General features: G+C 44.0%; 2 protein-coding genes across 3 annotated transcripts in view; both read right to left on the bottom strand.

Moving 5' to 3' along the window:
* The window catches only part of LOC107383333 (tissue alpha-L-fucosidase), a 29090-nt gene extending 21219 nt beyond the window's left edge, over positions 1 to 7871 (bottom strand). Inside the window, exons 1-3 of one of the 2 annotated variants that reach the window (XM_054744750.2) lie at positions 7363 to 7871; positions 7155 to 7289; positions 5187 to 5255 (exon numbers count right to left, since the gene is read on the bottom strand). In XM_054744750.2, coding sequence (XP_054600725.2) covers positions 5187 to 5255; positions 7155 to 7289; positions 7363 to 7700 — 542 coding nt within the window. In that variant the 5' untranslated portion in view covers positions 7701 to 7871. The remainder of the gene's footprint in view (positions 1 to 5186; positions 5256 to 7154; positions 7290 to 7362) is intronic. The other variant, XM_054744751.2, reaches the window with a different exon arrangement.
* Positions 7872 to 10155: 2284 nt separating this feature from the next.
* Positions 10156 to 18668, bottom strand: zbtb8b (zinc finger and BTB domain containing 8B). Its single transcript, XM_015941146.3, has 5 exons — positions 18549 to 18668; positions 17964 to 18159; positions 14273 to 15179; positions 11087 to 11265; positions 10156 to 10930 (listed from the first exon to the last, which is right to left on the bottom strand). Exons 2-5 carry the CDS (start codon positions 18135 to 18137, stop codon positions 10616 to 10618), a joined length of 1575 nt encoding a protein of 524 aa, XP_015796632.3. The 5' UTR covers positions 18138 to 18159; positions 18549 to 18668; the 3' UTR covers positions 10156 to 10615.
* Between the last annotated feature and the right edge of the window lie 210 nt (positions 18669 to 18878).

Raw genomic sequence — 18878 nt, 5'->3', positions numbered from 1 at the left:
TGGTTCATGTTTTAGAGACTACTTAGGAAACCATGCAGCGTTTGCTGTTGTGGAAAAAGTAGATGACAGATTTGAAACAGTAAAAGCTGAAAAGTGTAACCAACCCTGTTCTGCGCAGCTAGCGGAACTCAAAGCCCTGACCGAAGCTTGCAAGTTGGCAAGTGGCCAGGTAGCAACTATTTACACTGACTCTGCATACGCCCATGGTGTTTGTCACCTGTTTGGAAGTGTGTGGAGACAAAGAGGTTTTAAGAAGACGGATGGTACACCCATCCTTCATGGAAAGCAGATCAACGAGCTGATCTCAGCAATGATGCTTCCATCGAAACTGGCCATTGTAAAGTGCCCTGCGCACCGCAAGGGTAACTGTGATGTCATCAGAGGCAACAATGCAGCAGATGAGGCGGCAAAATCTGCCTCCAGGTGTGAAGAAGCCATTTTGGCACCTGTAATATCATTAGAGCCTGCAATAACACCAGAAGACATCATTCTGATTCAGGAAAAGGCAGAGAAAAGCGAGCAGCAGTGTTGGAGAAGAAGAGGTGCAACAATGGACTCAAGCGGCTTGTGGAGGTCTCATGAGGGCTTGATCGTTGCACCTGTCTCCTTGCTGACGATGCTAATCTCGGAAAGCCACGGTCCTGATCATTGTGGTCGTGCAGAGGTGCTGAAAAGACTTAACAAACAAGGTTACTGGTCACCATACCTAAAAGCCATGGTTGAGGAAGTAATAGATCAGTGTGACATTTGTGCTGAGAACAATGTAAAAAAGGGCATCACAGTCCCAGCGGGACACATTCCAGTGCCCGAAGGTCCTTTCAAACATTTGGTCATTGACTATGTTGACATGATTAAGTCTGTGCATGGGAAACGGTACATGCTGGTGATCATTGACAGATTCAGTCGGTGGATCGAAGCTGTTCCCTCTAAAGATCTAGGTTCAGAAACAGTGGTAAAGTTTCTAGTCAGAGAAGTGATTCCTCGCTTTGGTATCCCGTCGGAAATAAGCTCGGACAATGGTCCTGCTTTTGTTGAAAAAGTCCTTAAAGGTGTGTTGCAACAACTAAGGATAAAGCAACGATTAGGATCAGTTTATCACCCCCAGAGCCAAGGGATGGTCGAGCGAGCGAATCTGACGTTGAAGTCTAAAATCTGCAAAATCTGTGCTTGTACTAACCTTAACTGGGTTGATGCATTGCCGCTTGCCTTAATGAGCTATCGCATGCAAACTAACAGAAGCACGCATCTTTCACCTCATGAGGTCCTAACAGGCAGGCCAATGCCAGCTCCTCAGCTTAGAGGACCCCACAAGGGGCCTTCGCTGGAACAGCTAGAGCTTGAATTCAAAAGCTATATCAAGCAACTAACCAGCATCCATAAAGCCATCTATTTGCAGGAAAAGAGAAAGGAGCTCGTCTCTAGCGCAGGCGCAGACGGGCCGGTAGTTCCTGGAGACCAGGTGTACATCAAAGTTTTCAGGAGGAAGTGGCACGAACCGCGACGAGAGGGTCCCTACAAAGTGGTTCGAGCAACGCCAACAGCAGTCCAGGTCGAAGGAGGATCGACGTGGCATCATCTGACGCACTGCATGAAAGTCAAAGACAAAACTCAGGGCAGTATTGTGCCTAACGTAACAAACCGGCATGATGGCCGGAGGAGAGAAGGGCGTGCTAAGCCTGATGACAGTTCTGTTTTGGATAACACTAGGGGGTCTGATGATGGTGCTGGAGGAGGTGAAGATGGAGACGATGGCCGAGGAGCGACTCGTCGACCCATCACAAGAGCATACGCCAGACGACTTGGCCAACGACGAGGCAGCATACCATGATCAAGTTAAGTACAATTCAGCAGGCCGGATGCAACATAGGTCGGCATCCCTGCCTGCATTCGACGTAGCAATTGTTAAAACTGGTGATATAACCACAGTTCCAAGTAATGTTTTAACTACTAGCGCTACTGCTACTGTGATCCCTGATGTTTTGACTACCACAGCCCCTGTTGGAGAGGTGAGGGCCGACTGGAGCTCTTCCTCTCTTTTACAGCTAGTGACTCCACTGATTTCAAGATCTAAAACAACGCCGATTAGCAAGCTGAGAAGCGTAACCGCTAAGCCACCTGTCAGTACTACAACTCCCACAGGAGGTGTAGCTGTGAAATCTGGCTTTCCCACTGCAACCTCTGGTGGTAACCATGTTCGTAATCTCACTCAGAAAGGACAAAATGAACAAGAAGTGACCAATCGCAAAGCTGTACCTAAGCCACTATTTGGGCCAATTAGACCTAGGTCCGGCAGTAACACAGGGCCTATCTCCCCTAGAGCGGGCAGACCATTGCCGATAGAGGATAGGCTTTGGGATGCCGCCATGCAAAATAGTTGGTATAAATGGGCTTTGTATACGACAAGAGAAATGACTCCTAATGACTGCATAGTGTGCGCTCAAGCACCCGGAATGTTACCTGAGGTTGTTCCGGAAAAGTATACTTCTAGTGAGTGTGCCATTACACAACAACGCACATGTAAGACTAGAAAGGTAATAGAGATAAATAAAAAGATTCCACCTCTTCTTAAGATGCCATTGTGTGGATTCCAATGCAGATTGCTCCATGGTACACGAGATAAGTCCAAATATGTTGAAAAATATGCTGAATATAACATCCTAGAGGAATGTGCTGAATTTGCGATCCAAACAGACCAAAATGGTCCTCCAACGGACTACAAAATTGATTATAGTGCTGATTATGAATGTTTTGCAAGCGGAGGTTTCGCTGACGATGGAGGAGTGGACGTAGGTAATACATCTGTCAACTGTAACGTCACTTGGGTATTATCCTGGTTCCCGCATGCAAATATGACGCCACTTCTCATTGATACCCCTGTTTGGTATGAAAACCCTGTAAGTCTTAGTCAGGATTGTGATAACATATCGATGACGATCCCCACTCTGGATCTCATAGGTGAGCAAGACATTCCAGTGGCCGACAGCTACTGGATGTGTGGTGGTGATGTTCTAATGAATGTTTTGCCAAGTTTTTGGGTTGGGTTGTGTACGCTAGTACGTATGAAAGTTCCAGTGACTATCTTGCATGAAGGTGTGAGTGAATTACTTCAGTTGGAGACTACCAATAGACGTAGGACAAAGAGGTATGATGTGTTTGATCATAAAGTGCATTTAAACGCCATAGGACTGCCAACAGGAATTCCCATAGAATTTCAAGCAAGAGATGAGGTAGTAGCAGGTTTAGAGTCAATTCTTCCTTGGATAACAATAAATAAGAATGTGAAATGGATCAACTATGTTTATTTTAATCAGCAAAGAATCTTAAATTACACAGTAAATAACCTTGGCCTCTTGGGTGAACAACTTCATGCCACAGTCAAAATGACTTTGCAGCATGACCAGGCTTTGGACTGGTTGCTGGCCGAGAAAGGTGGGCTCTGTAAGTTTCTGAACTCCAGTGGGCAAGAATGTTGCACCTACATTCCAAGTAATACGGCCCCTGATGGTGCATTTACTGAAGGCATGAGGAAATTGAAAGATTTAAAGATAGAGCTGAAGGAGAATGCAGGCAGGGAAAGCTGGTCCTTAGACTCCTTAGCCCTCAAATTGGGTCAGTGGGGAGCTATTTTGGTAAAAGCAGGAATTAGTGCAATAGTAGTACTAATTCTGATTTCTCTATTGGCATGTTGCATCCTACCTGTTGTGAGGAGACTGTGGGAGCGAACTCTGGCTGCCCAAATGAACCTTGCTGCGTCGTCTCAATATGTGCAAATGGAAATGGCCGCAATGGACTCAGCACGACACCCAATGTGCCTGAAGAATGGGACGGCTGATGGGACAACGGCGGAGTAATCTTTGCGTCTCATCATAGATGTTGCTGTTGTGGTTACATGCACTCGACTAAGGAATCGGCCTCAAAGTCCTCTTCCAGCGGCAAGACCCCTGCAGCAGTCATCAATAAAACTGAACTTGACTCTTATGTTTTCTTCACTCCATTTCTTTTTCAGTTCTGCAGCTGGGACTCTGACTCCGTTCTCTATTTCAGTTGAGCAGTTGTGTTGTTACGTTGAGTATATTCATTACACCTCCTGTTGTGTTTAACTTTTATAGGTTTAGTCACAGCGACATCATCTAGTCGTTCATTCGTATCCACGTCAATCATTTATTTCACATGAGTTTGTATTTTTGATTGCATATTCACGTACAGTTACTGGTTGCAATATTGCTAAGGGTAATTAATGCTCGATCATGCTTATGATTTTTGTTCTCTGTTGGAAGGTTTCATCAGTTTGTTTTCTCTTACGTGCGTTCTTTTGTTAATTCACTGTTACCTAATGTCTGCCATATACTTAGGCTAGGCTTGCATGCTCACTCTGTGCTTTATGTGACCGTCCTGTTTTGGGGCCAGGAGGTCAAGGGGGAATTTTTCCTGTTAAGAACAGCGGACAGGTTTTCGCCCCCTTACAGTTTGCGCATGCATTTTGATGTGACTGAGCTGGTTAAAGACGTCACATTCCATATTGTGTTTTGAAGCTGATACTTACTTTGTGTACTCATCCAAGTGTTGGTTTGCAGTTACTTCGTCGTTACATATATGCCTATATAGTTTGGTTGAAGTTTGTAGTGTATTTGTCATTTTGCCATTCGACACCCATTTACTGGTTTATGTTAACGTTCACTTATGTGTTAAGTTATATGTTATGTAGCCAGCTTATTAATGGGGGTGGACACCCCCATGGGGGGGATCTGTAGGAGCTAAAAGCAGTGTTTTGTGTACTGCATGTTGACATGTTGCTTATCAATGCCAGCCGGTTATCAGGCAGCCCAGCTGCTGAGTACATGCTCCAAAAACATGTTGATCTGCCCAGCTTATGTAAGTTTCAACTACTTTTGACCATATTAGGATGTGGAAGTAGCACCCCATCATTTCTCAGAATCAAAAGGGAGGTGGGGGTTGAATAGTATAACTGATGCTGCGTGGTGTAGGGGAGGGGGCTTTTGCAGAAGGATCTCCAGCCGAGGTGGTTAGATCGAAGCTGGACGCTGTCCCCTGTGAAGTGTTGGTGATGTATGGATGAGTTGTGTAAATAAATGCCCCCCGCTGAGTTTGGACAGAACCTGTCTCCTTCTTGTTTTTGATAAGGAAAAAGAACCACAATGTTAGCAGCTAGCAAGAGGTAAACTTACCGAGACGAGTCTTTGTTCTCCGCCATGACGGGCTTCCATTTAAGGTGCACGTGCATCGCCGATGTGCTCCTGTGAAAGGAGAGTTTCACTCTGCTGAGTTTGCACTCTACGTGCCTTTCTTTTGTCTTTGTATAATGCTCCCAAACTTTTGAGCTACACTGCAGACTCGCCATGTTTTCTTTCTTTAGTGACGAAGGTTGATCTGGATGGCCACTACTGCATGCACCTCGGAGCTGAAAGCGGCAACTGACCCAGATGGAGACTACTGCACATGTGCGCTGAGCAGAGGGGCAGGAAGCGACCGCCGAACGTGCTGCAGCAGGCGAGATTTAAAAAAATAAAATAAACGACCCGTCAACTATTAAATCAATAAAACTATTGTTTGTCGACATCGTCGTAATGAGGCCACTAATCATGGCAGCCCTACTTGACAGTTGTTAAAAAGACAACCATTACCACCTTGCACAAGGAGAGCAAGACACAAATGTCATTGCTAAAGCGGTTGGTTGTTCACAGAGCTGTGTCCAAGCACACTAAAAGAAGTGAAGGGAAGGACAAAATGTGGCAGGAAAAAAAAAAAGTACAATAATGGGGATTATCACACGCTGGAGAGGATAGTGAAACTAAACCCATTCAAAAATGTGGGGGAGGTTCACAAAGAGTGGACTGCAGCAACAATTGGTGCTTCCAGAGCCATCACGCACAGACGTATGCAAGACAGGTTTCAGCTGTCGCATTCCTCATGTCAAGCCACTCTTGAGCTAGAGACAGCATCAGAAGCATCACACCTGGGCTGAAGACAAAAAGGACTGGACTCCTGCCGATAGGTTCAAACTTATGTTCTCTGATGAAAGTAAATTTAGCATTTTCTTTGGAAATCAAGGTCCCAGACTCTGGAGGAAGAGAGGAGAGGCTCAGAATCCACGTAGCTTGAGGTCCAGTGTAAAGTTTCCAGACAGTGATGGTTTGGGGTGCCATGTATGCTGGTGCTGGTCCATTTTGTTGTCCAACAGCCTAGGTCAACACAGCTGTCTACCAAGACGTTTTAGAGCACTTCATGCTTCCTGCTGCTGACCAACTTTATGGAGATGCAGATTTTATTTTCTAACAGGACTTGACACCTGCACACAGCGCCAAAGCTACCAGTACCAGGTTTAAGGACCATGGTATCCCTATTCTTGATTGGTCAGCAGCAAACTCATCTGATCTTAACCCCATAGTACACCTATGAGGTATTGTGAAGAGGAAGCCAGACCCAACACTTCAGAAGAACTGAAGGCCACTATCAGAGCAAGACTCTCATAACACCTGAGCCACCTGAGCACCAGACTGGTGGACTCCATGCCACGCCGCATTGCTGCAACAATCCAGGCCAAAGGAGCCCAAACTAAATATTGAGTACTGTACTCATACTTTTCATGTTCATACTTTTCAGTTGGCCAACATTTCTGAAATTAGTTTTTTTTACATTGGTTTAATATTCTAATATTCTGAGATACTGAATTTGCAATTTTCATTAGTTGTCAGTTATAATCATCAACATTAAAATTCTTGAAAAACTTTTGAAATATATCAGTCTGTGTGTAATGATTGAATACAACATACAAGTTTCACTTTTTGAGAGGAATTATCAACTTTGTTGTGATATTCTAATTTTATGACCAGCACCTCTATTAGGACTCATTACCTTAAAACTTCTGTTTTTTTTAGACAAAATCTTTATTTTTTTTTCCAGTATAATTTTAGATTAAGTGGAGTTTAGAGAATAACTGGGCCAATATTAATTTAGGATAAACAGATTAACTCCAATTAAAAATCAAGTTTGAGAAGGTTTTCTTGCCAGGGTTGTGTGGAGGTTCTTAGTCTTGTTTACTGTTCTGGCTCTGGTTGGTGTCTATTCTGCACCATGAGTAGGGTTCCGCGCCTCCGCGTCTGATGTGAACGAGGTGTTTAGGAAGTGAGGCACACCTGTTGCGGATTGCCTCTCCCAGGTCTCCCACTAGGTCCCTGTGAGGACCAGCATCAACTGAATTCCAGTTCCATGAATTTGGAGACCCCCAGTTTGTGAAGCCCTCGTGATGTTTGGCCGTCAGGACGACATATCTGTTAAAAAGTCAAACATAAAAGACTACATGCGACAGTCAAATGAGAACCCGGAAGTAGAGTTCAAACTCACTTGGCCCCAGAGGCTTTGAAGATGTCCGCCCACTCCTCTGGGTCGAAGAACTGAGCGTGAAACTGACCGGCAAAGTCCGTGTACTTGAACTCAGGTGGGTAGTTGTTCTTGATGTAGCTCACACACTTTGGGTCCGGCGGCTCCTGGCCCTGCCAGTGCCACCAGAACCACTCGCTGTCGAACCCCGGGACAGAAAACACGCCCCAGTGGACAAAAACGCCCAATTTAGCCTCGTCGTACCAGGAGGGCAGCGGTCTGGCGTCCAGACTCGACCAGTCCGGCGTGTAACGCGCTGCTGTGCGAGACACAGCGGCGACGAGGAACAGAAATGGTAACATTTTAAACTAAATCACGAACCTTAAACTCATTTAACAGCGAAACAAAGAATTCCAGACACACAGCGATCAACTAGACATGATCGAATAACAGCCGAACCGAGCTCAAACCAGAAAAGTGTTTCCTTAGGGCTCAGGTGACTCGCTTCCGGTCACGTGTCTAACCATGTGATTCATAAACGCTCCTGTCTCACCCCCATCTTAATGGGAAAATTTCTTGTTTCTAAGTTAAATAAATAGCTAAATAAAATTCTGTGAGGTATGCCGGGGGGCACTGATCCTGTTTGATATGTGCCATGGATTTCACGGCTTCCGCGAATTTTAAAGATTTAAATTCAATAATTCAATTCAATAATAATTTATTTCACTCAAAGTTTAAATATACAAACTTTAAATCAGAATATAAGCATTCGAGTGAAATAGGGGGAGGAAGAAGAAAAAATCTTATAAGACCTACCCCCTTTAACTAAGACAAGATAAATAACAAAAAGTACAAAATAGCCTTATACACAAAAAATAAACCGCTCTCTTACTTTCACAAATAATATCACTACTAAAACATTAATCCTCCATCCCCAACTCACCAAATCATACGATTTTAGCATTTTATCTTTATACATTTTTTTGAATTGATCAGTAGTTGTACATTTTTTTAATTCATCATCCAGGTTATTCCATAATTTCACACCATATATTGAAATACACATTTGCTTTAATGTAGTACAAACAAATATTCTTTTAAACTCTGGTTTATTTTTACTCTTATAATTTTTTGGGATCAAAACAAAGAACACTTTTTAAATTGAAGTCCAGCATGTGTGTGACTCTGGGCGAAAGGCAAATCAGATTAGAAAATAGCTTGTATAGCTCCTTTCACTTGCGTCTTTGCTCCAGGGACCCGTGAGTCGACTGCTACGACTACTCTGAGTATTTAAGAGAAAAATTATAATTACATACCTTTATAACTCCTGCACTAGTTCTTCAGCTACACAGTCCCGACTCTACCAAAGACCAGTCGAATTTGCTTAAAGCAAAATGCTAATAGTTTAACATAATGAGATACTATTTTAACACAATTATGACTTAGTCATATCATAATCATGATAGACAATTTTTAATTAGTGGCAGGAATGGAGTTCCAGTCTTAAGACTGGTTAGAAAAATTCAGATCCTGGAGAATGTTCTTATTTTAGTCTTTTGAGCTGAGCCAAGGAGGAAAATAACATTTTGATATAAAAACAGAAATGGTCAGTTCTTGGTTACAACTTTATTGCAGCTCAAGTTTTATGGAAACGTACTTTTATAACGGCAGAGCCATTAAATGTTTTAAGGCTGGTTTAGAGGAGAGCATAACTGTGACAGGAGTGGCACAGAAACGGAGGTATATCTATGTTTATTTCCTCTGATTGGCACATTTATGGTAAACATAAAGTTCATTTTCTGTTAAGGGCCATTCAGTCCCTTTACCAGAGGAGCGTGAGTTTGGTCCGCATAGCCGGTAGTAAGTCGGACCTGTTCCAAGTGAGGGTTGGACTCCGCCAGGGCTGCCCTTTGTCACCGGTTCTGTTCATTACCTTTATGGACAGAATTTCTAGACGCAGCCGTGGTGTGGAGTGTGTCGAGTTTGGTGGCAGGAGAATCTCGTCTGCTTTTTGTGGATGATGTGGTCGTCCTAGCTTCATCCAGCTCTGACCTTCAGCTCTTGCTGGGTAGGTTCGCGGCCGAGTGTGAAGCGGCTGGGATGAGGATCAGCACCTCCAAATCTGAGACCATGGTTCTCGACCGGAAAAGGGTGGCTTGCCAACTCCGGGTCGGGGGAGAGGTTCTACCTCAAGTGGAGGAGTTAAAGTATCTCGGGGTCTTGTTCACGAGTGAGGGTAGGAGGGATCGGGAGATCGACAGGCGGATTGGTTCGGCGTCTGCAGTGATGCGGACGCTGAGCCGATCTGTCGTGGTGAAGAGGGAGCTGAGCCAGAAAGCCAGGCTCTCGATTTACCGGTCAATCTACGTCCCAGTCCTCACCTATGGTCATGAGCTTTGGGTAATGACCGAAAGAACGAGATGGTGGATACAAGCGGCCGAAATGAGTTTCCTCCATAGGGTGGCCGGGCTCAGCCTTAGAGATTGGGTGAGGAGCTCGGACATTCGGGAGGGACTCGGAGTAGAACCGCTGCTCCTCCGGATCGAAAGGAGCCAGTTGAGGTGGTTTGGGCATCTGGTCAGGATGCCTCCCTGGGGAGGTGTTTCGGTCATGTCCTGCCGGCAGGAGGCCCCCGGGTCGACCCAGGACATGCTGGAGAGGTTACATCTCCAATCTGGTCCGAAAACGCCTTGGGGTCCTGCTGGAGGAGCTGGTGGAGAAGGCCGGGGAGAGGACAGTCTGGAGCTCCCTAGTTGGGATGCTGTCCCCGCAACCCGGACCCGGATAAGCGGAGGAAGAAGACGACGATAAAGTTCATTTATGTGGTCAATCTTCTTTATATACACTGGTCTGATTGCTGCGTACAACTGTAACCGAAACCAAAATCACCTAAATGAAATCAGGAACAATCTGTTTTCTAAATTGCTAGTTTTAGTCAATAATGTTACATTTGAAAGAACTCTCACACATGCATGCACACACACACACACACTCTTGCATACATACACAGTCTGACACACTGGTGTGTGCACAGCCCTAGCTGCACCCGGGCCCCTAACCCTCACAGAGCCTATAGTAGCTCTGGCAGTGTCCTGGGGGGCCCATGGCTATACCTGGGACCCGTATCTATACCCGTCCCTGGGTATAGAAATAAGAGAAATGTTCCAAAACCATAACAGAATGACAGCAGGTGGCAGACCAGGTGTTCTGGAGGGAAATGTATCAATAAATAAATAATTTTACAGTAATGATCTAAGAATAATAAGTTTGGCCTCCTTCACAGTGTGTGAACTACATCAGTACACGCAGCCAGTTGTCGGTCAAGCATCTGTTTCTCCACCAGGTCCTCTACTCTGCCAACCTCCACCTCGTCAACATCGTCCATAAAAGTAGACCAATCTGTGCCTCTGTCTGCCCGCGCCATGACCTCTGGCTGACTGGAAGGGTGGACCGAGGCAGAGTCATCATGGGTGGTGGTAACACAATTGCAGCTGTCGCAGATGCCGAAGCGTCTCAGTCCTGGGGACACACTTGAACCGGTGAAGGTTCGCCTGCAGCTCTTGCACGACACTGGCCAGTAGTGCCTGTGCACCTGTGAACAGTCAAGCCTATCAGCCAGTTACAGGGTGAAGGACATTCTCTCATTACATGTACACTCAGAACTCCAACTCATAAATCACAGATTAACTAATTGGATGTAACAAAGACAGTACAGCCTCCATAGTGACAACGGCCACTGGGATCTTACACTGAGAGCATGAGAGCGTAGGTGCTCCTGTCGAGTGAATCTCTTCCCACACATGGGACAAGGGAACGGCCTCTCTCCTGTGTGGCAGCGTATGTGTCTCTTCATGATCCCCTTTTGCTTGGCGGTGTACGGGCAAAAAGGACACTTGTGGAGTTTCACTGGCACCACCAATCCATCTCCTGGAGGGAAAGAAAGGTGACAGCTGCATAAACAGGATTCCCACTCTTTTCTTGAAATGACTTTCCAAGACCTTTTCAGCTGCTACAGTTCGAGTAGCAGATACAGCACCTATATCGTTGTATCGATATTATAGTTAGGTTGTTCCAATGCAACACAACTAAATCAGAAGTTATTCTCTACTTTAGTTCACACACTGTTATTTTACATGCTGATATCAGTTTAAAAGTCCAAGCTCTCACAGTCAAGCTGGATTTGCAATCAGTCACCAACATTAAAACATATTAACCATCATCAAACCTTTTACTTGACTGCATCTGCACCAAGGCACGTTACACATCTGGTATACATAATGGCATCGACTGATGAGTTACTTCTTTTTGACTCTAAATCATTTAGATTTATCTAATCTTTGTAATTGTTTTTGTGAATTACATTTGTTACAGCTGTTGCTGTTTGTACCAGAAAGCTGCAGATCCTCCTCCTACCTGCACAGCTGCACTCACCTCCTGAGCAGCGTAAAAGGGAGAGACGGGATCTGGGCCAGTGCTCTCACCCACTCCATTGTTTTGTGTTTTAATGGCTTTTAGTTGTGTTTGACCTTGATGAAGCTTAAGAGCTTTCAGAGGTTTTTAACAGATGAGGGACCAGAGAGCTGGTTTCCTCTTTGCTCCCAAACTTGTGTACAGTCAGTGGACTTTGTTTAGTGAATGTTTGGGAGCACTCTGATGTCGGTTTTAAATGTAAACTCATGGCCATTTTAACTATGTGATTGAAGTACTTTTAGATTTGGAGCTTTGTGTCTTTTTAAAATTCTAAAATACAAACTTTATGATTTTAACACCTGAAGCACGTGCCTCTGTGTTACTCCCCATCCTTCCCTTTTCCACCATTAGAGGACGTAACAATATTACAGAAATGAATATACATTTTGTAAAGTTAAATGTGTTTAAATGCAAAACCCATTTAGTCTACTGGTGGATCTGAAGAAACAAGCTAAATTACTGGTATATAACATATATAGTCTCAAGCGTTGTGTTCTTCACTACCTTATATTTTGTACATTTTACCAGATTGCTTAAATGTTTATTCCACTCCCACGATTGTAGATTCTCCTCAAATATTTTATGTTCAATGAATCACAGGACTAAATGGCCCGTGTTTGATATAGCGCCTTCTAGAGTCCTGGAACCTCCCAAGGTGCTTTACAACACATTCACCCGTTCACACACTGATGGTGATGACCTACAATGTAGCCACAGCTGTCCCGGGGCACACTGACAGAGGCGAGGCTGCCGAGCACAGGTGTCACCGGTCCCTCCGACCACCACCAGCAGGCAAGGTGGGTTAAATGTCTTGCCCAAGGACACAATGACAGCGACAAACTGAGCGGGGCTTGAACCAGCAGCCTTCCGACTGCGGGGCGAGTGAGCACTTAACTCCTGTGCCACCATCGCCCTGGGCTAATATCTCTTGCTAGCACCATAATAATGCTGACCCTGAAGAACTCTCAGAGATAAGCAGTACTTGTTGTTTGCTAGTTACCTTTTCAGTTTGGCTTGTATTTAGCACTACGATACATTTATGGTTACCACTTAAAATCATTCTATTTATTAATTTAGCCATGCTGAATTTAATATAGTTACGTTAACTTGGTTCAAACGAGCATGCAAGTCGTCAGTTCTCACTGCCTCTTGGCTGCAGTCTGTAGCTAAAAGAGCATGAAAAGCTGGGGCTCTGCTCTCTGATGGAGCTGAATTCATGACGATTTTCTCATTCACTTTTGTTGATTTTTCTGTCGAACAATCGAACAAGTCTGAAATGCTAAGTGGGACTTGGTCCAGTAAGACTACCCGTTGCAATGTCGAAGCTGTCCTTCATGCTCGCTAAAGCTCCACTAAAATCAAAACCGTATTTCATGCAAAAGCATGAGTGATGACGCGCCCACAGCTAGAGCTGGGCAGCGATTCAAATTTCAAGAATCGATTTGATTCGGATTCTCAGGGGTTAAAATCGATCATCACACTCCGATCCAATTCAGTCTGTTCCAGTTCGACATTAATATGGATCAATTAAAGCATTTGTTTGCGCGGTTACCTTAATGATATGCCTGTAATTCGGTGATGCTACACTGGATGCGTTAGTTCATCAGGGGAATTAACCTTACAGACACAAACCCTAAAATGGCCATGTGGACTTTTCCTTCCAATTTTAGATGTATAAAGGTCAAATTATGTTAAACAATTAAATCGATTTTTACACTTGACTCGATTCTATTTGATTCTTGGAATTTTTATGAGAATCAATTTTATTGACAGCTCTACCCACAGTTCTCCACTGCTCCTGTCACTCAACAGCAGTTTCCCCAACATAGGCCCAGGCATGGCGCTGCACCTTGCCTACGAGATATCGATAAATAAATACTAAGTGAGCAACACCAGGGTTTCCCCCAGCGCTTTATAAGCCTGGCCCCCCTGCCCGACCCTACCGTGTCCGCTGACTAGGGATGCACCGATACCACTTTTTTCCAAACCGATACGATACCAATACTTGGATCTGAGTACTCGCCGATGCCAATTACCGATATTGATACTTCCACTACACAAAAAAATGCAATGATTTGGAACACAGATTTTATTTTCTTCTCTGCTTTCAACAGGAAAAGACTGTGAGGTGGATAAAAAGTAAAATATATGAATGGAAATCATCACAAAACTAAAATATTAGGTGAACAGAAATGACAAGTTACAGTGAAGCCATTTTCAAGCAACTGCATTGGTATCGGTTAACTTTTACCGATACCAGTATCGTATCGGTGCATCCCTACCGCTGACACGAACGGCGCAACAAAACTAGAGCCCTCTATCAGCTGATACTGGTGAGAAACAGCAGCGGAACGTGTGCACCCCCCCGACACACACACACACAGCCGAACCCACCAGGCTTAACTCATTTTCTGGGGGAAACCCTGAACACTGAGCATTTATTCATGAGGTTCTGGCTGATTACCTGTGTCCTCTCCCAGCCAATCAGACTGAATCTCCATGATGGACGAGCCCACGAACCCTAAACTTTCCTCCATCCTGCTACTTCCTGCATTACTACTCATTCCTTGGCTAAAGCGCTGTCCAACTCTGTCCCCCAGTGGACTGGGGCCCCGGGGGGCTTCACCTCTAGCCAGTATATCAATCAGCTGCCGGGCATTAAAAGAAGAGTTGTATCCTGAAGGGGAGCGCTCATTGGAGGGGAAGGAAATGGGAGGAAGAAGCCTGTTATGGTGGGAGTTATGATGTGAAGGGCTGGAAAACGATGTCAGCTCTTTCGTATCAGAGGACTCCACAAGTTCATCATCAGGGTCGTACTCTATTTTAGGGTTCACTAACTCTGGAGTAAGAGCAGAGGACGAAGAGGAAGAGAGGTTAGTCTGATCCACATGTCCCTTTGGTCCTTCATTCCCAGATGCAAACCCCTCCCTGGAGGAGTAGGCGCTGTCCATGTCTCTGCTGGAACCTGGAGGCGTGGTGACTGCAATAGACAACGAGGTCCTGGCTGAGGTCACAGACTCTGGCTCTACCTCTACAGCCTGCAAGTCGGTCTCTGCAACACCGGCACCAGCAGAGATCGTTACTGTAGGAGTTCCACTGTCTGCGGGTCCCATGGCTCCATCCTCTTCCTGGCTGTCATTGTCTGAAGTCCTCTCTTTCTCCTTGTTGCAGATCTCCAAAGATGAGCGGATGTAGTCTTTACAGAAGTTCACCAGATCGGTCATTTGTAGGTAGCTGGCAGCTGACATCACCTCAATGACATTGATGCTGTTGAGGGCCAAGCGGCCAGAGTAGAGGAAGTCCAGGATAACAGAAAAGGCATCAGCTGTTACGATGTCCAATGAGGCTGTGCTGTAGCGCTGCCCAGTGTCCTGAAAATACATAATCAGGAGTTTAAAACAGGGCTGGGTGATACAGCAATAACAATATATATATTTCAAAATAACGTTCCCCATAAACTTATGACAAAGCGGTCGATAGAAACTTCAATGGAAAGAAAAGACGAGCAGTCATTCATATTAAGCGTTTCTCCACGTCGGACCAACCAGACGCTGGAATAGAGCCAGACAACAGACGGATGGGCTGGTAATGGCTAATGATTTACCTAGGCTTGTGTGGTATACCAGTTTGTACCAAAAACTGGTGTTTACTCTGTTATGGTGTGACTTTTTCCATTTACCACTTCACCAGTGAATGGACTAGACAATATCTGAAATGTTCACAGTGGGAAAGTGTTTCAGCTGGGACTTATGCTACAAGTAACATAACTGGTTAGCATGCTAAATGCAAAGCGAGCGGAGGTAGCTGGTCCAAAACACACAAAATTACAAAATGTTCCCGTCACGTAAAATTTGCTTTATTAATGAACAAAAACCACATAGTTGATGTGTTTTCTACTTGCTGTTTCACACATACATTTTTTATGTACTTGGCACTTGTGGCTAAGGCCAGACTAGCCTCTGATTGTTCACCTTGCTGTTGATTGGCTGTCAAAACCTTGGGTTGCAGCAATGCACCAGTAAAAAGGAGTGGCAGAACAGTTTCACAGCACAGACAATGCTAATTTTGTTATGCACAATACTTACTTACACATCTTTGGTATGTTCTTACTGTGTCTAGTTTCTAATTCCATTTTTGGTTCTTTTTTAAAACAGTAAAGGTTTGCTGACGTTTTGCAGTCGGCAAACAAAACTGTCAGCGAGGTAAAGAGAAACCTTTACTGTGTTTTAAAAAAGAACCAAAAATGGACTTACCTACACACTTTTAGTTCCCACACAGGTGGATTTATTTTTGTTTTCATGTGAATTAAACTGCCAGGCCAAAAAAGTTGCCACCAAAAATAAAGGTCACACACTAACATTTTGTTGGACCGCCTCTAGCTTTGATTACGATAAGCTTCTGCAACGTCACCAGATTTATCTCCATCCAGTGTTGCAATCTTGCATTGATGATGGTAGAGTCTGACCGCTGCACAAAGCCTTCTCCAGCACATCCCAAAGATTCTCAGTGAGGTTAAGGTCTGGACTCTGTGGTGGCCAATCCATGTGTGAAAATGATGTCTCATGCTCCCTGAACCACTCTTTCACTATCTGAGCCTGATGAATCCTGACATTGTCATATTGGAATACACCCGTGCCATCAGTGAAGATGGAATAATCTGGTCATTCAGGATATTCAGGTAGTCAGCTGACCTCATTCTTGGAGCACATCCTTTGCTGAACCTAGACCTGACCAACTGCAGCAAGCCCAGATCATAGCCCTTCCCCCACAGGCTTGTACAGTAGGCACTAGGCATGATGGGTGCATCACTTCATCTGCCTCTCTTCTTACCCTGATGCACCATCACTCTGGAACACGGTCCATCTGGACTCATCAGAGCACGTGACCTTCCATTGCTCCAGAGTCCAACCTTTATTTTCCCTAGCAAATGGAAGCCTTTCATTCCAGTTTTCCTCACCAATTCATGGTTTTCTTATGGCTACATAGCTGTTCAGTAGAATCTCCCCATGTTTTCCAGTGTTGGGAGTTCAGAAACGGCGATGTGGGGGAATTCCACCACGTTTCCCGGTTTTGGAAGTTTAGTTACAACAATTTTAAAGTAGCACAATCGGTCCTTATTTTCTTTTGCTTCTGCTTTATAAACTACACTTCTAATTGTGCGACTGACGGTTGTTTTGAACGACATATGCCGATGTAATTTCCTACTGAGTTACAACCAATCAGCCTGAGTTAACCAAAAGCTCCACTTAGCTACTCCACCGGGCCATTGAGTACCTATCCCTGATCAAGTACTCAGAAAGTTCCTGAAATCTACCCGGAAACGGCCATTCTGCTGGCCCTGTCAAGTAGAAACGCCGCTCATGTCATATTTATTGTTCCTGTCTAAGGTGTTTGAAAAGGTGGTTCCTAAAGAGCTTACCGAACATTTGTCTGCAAATAATCAGTTTGACCCACTTTAGCTTTTAGACAACACCAATCCACAGAAACGGCCTGAGTTAAACTGGTGAATGCCGTTAGATTTAAGTGCTGCATTCAACACTGTCAATCACTGTATTTTATTGCATAGAGTCAAATGCTTTGTTGGAGTTGCAGGAAAGGTGCTTTTAGGAGCTCTTGGAGATCTGTTTTACTGTGAAAAGTGATTTCTCTGTATAATTCTTGTATATTCCACCTTGTGCTCTGGTTTATCTGGGTTCCATCCATCCAACCAATGAGAATTCAGCATTGTTTTCCCATGCTTCATCATTGTGGAACAATCTACCGCAAGAAATTAGGCAGGTATGAGTTTTTAAAGCCAAATTAAAGACCCACTTTTTCACCCTGACTCGTGTCCTAATTACCAGGCTTAGCTTTATTGGTTGTTAATGTAGCCATTTATGTTTTGTCTGTTTTTATTTGCATCTTTTTTTTTTTTTGCTAAACAGTTTTATCTTTTGCTGTCCAGTGCTTTGTTTGATAGTACTTTATAAATAAAGTTATTATTATTGTGATTTTTTATTACAAATCTGATTCTAACAGTAGTGTTGGCAAATTAGGCTTTTTTTTAGATGTGTCTAAAAATCTATTAGATAAAGTTGAACATTTTCTAATGTGTAATAATTTAATTATGAAATTCACACATGACACAACGAAACAATGAGTGTCGACATCCTCACCTGCAGGTAGTGAACCAGCAGGGCCCGGAAGTATCCGCTCCCAGCGAACAGCACATTACGGTGGGCTTTGAACACACGACCTTCCACAAGGATGCTGCAGTCACAGAAGAAGTCTCGCTTCCTCTGTTCATTCAGCTCAAAGAGCAGCTTGGGCAGATAGCAAGGCACCTCCATCTTCAGCAACCACGTAGAAAGTCTGTGATGAAAATAACAGACCAGTGAGGTAAACAAACGCCACACAACCTGAAACGGAACCTGTTTCAACGCTTGTTGTGTTTCACCACAAACAACACAAAGAGCTAACCGCTACACTCTTGGGTCACATTTAATGCTCTACAAACCACAAATAAAGAAAACTCAAATACAGCACGATGTGCTTGTTATTTTTAATGACAACTTCAAAGACTACCTGCCTACATGTGGTAAACATAAAGCTTAAATTCAGCCGTTTTTGCTTACAGTTAGTATTGATAGCACTTGATGCTAAAAGCTTACGAATCCGGAAAAGAAGAGTTAGATGAGTAAGTTTACTTTATAAAATATTACAACATCTAGTGTAATAACAAGCGTGTTAATGTGGCTTACCTTTGAATGTAAAACGAACCTCAGATTTTTAACACCGAATTTGGACCGGAAACATTGTTCCTTGTGTGAGCCTAAAGTCTCCTCCTCTTCCGGTCCGCTCGTGGATTTCCGGAACAAAGAAAAAAATTAATGCAAGCGAACTTTTTTTTATTAGTTTACATACTAACTCTCACGGGGAAACGACAGTACAACATCGCTCGTGTTAAACCAGAATTTAGAACTAAAAGATCTCTTACAATTCAACAAAACAAAACAAAGTTTTCACACAAAAAAATAATAATAAAATAAAAATAAAATAACTGCCGTAAAGAAAAGAAAAAAACAACATTT

Source organism: Nothobranchius furzeri, chromosome 11, assembly GCF_043380555.1.
Source record: "Nothobranchius furzeri strain GRZ-AD chromosome 11, NfurGRZ-RIMD1, whole genome shotgun sequence".
NCBI classification, from domain to species: domain Eukaryota; kingdom Metazoa; phylum Chordata; class Actinopteri; order Cyprinodontiformes; family Nothobranchiidae; genus Nothobranchius; species Nothobranchius furzeri.
Note: the sequence above shows the minus strand (reverse complement) of the source record. Positions and strands in the feature narration are given on the sequence as shown.

Coding starts and splice junctions, on each gene's coding strand:
- zbtb8b (XM_015941146.3), bottom strand. CDS start 18,137: ATGGAGGTGCCTTGCTATCTGCCCAAGCTGCTCTTTGAGCTGAATGAA. Junction 11,266..14,272: donor TTGGCTGGGAGAGGACACAG/GTAATCAGCCAG, acceptor CTTTCCCTCCAG/GAGATGGATTGGTGGTGCCA. Junction 10,931..11,086: donor TACGCTCTCATGCTCTCAGT/GTAAGATCCCAG, acceptor GACTGTTCACAG/GTGCACAGGCACTACTGGCC.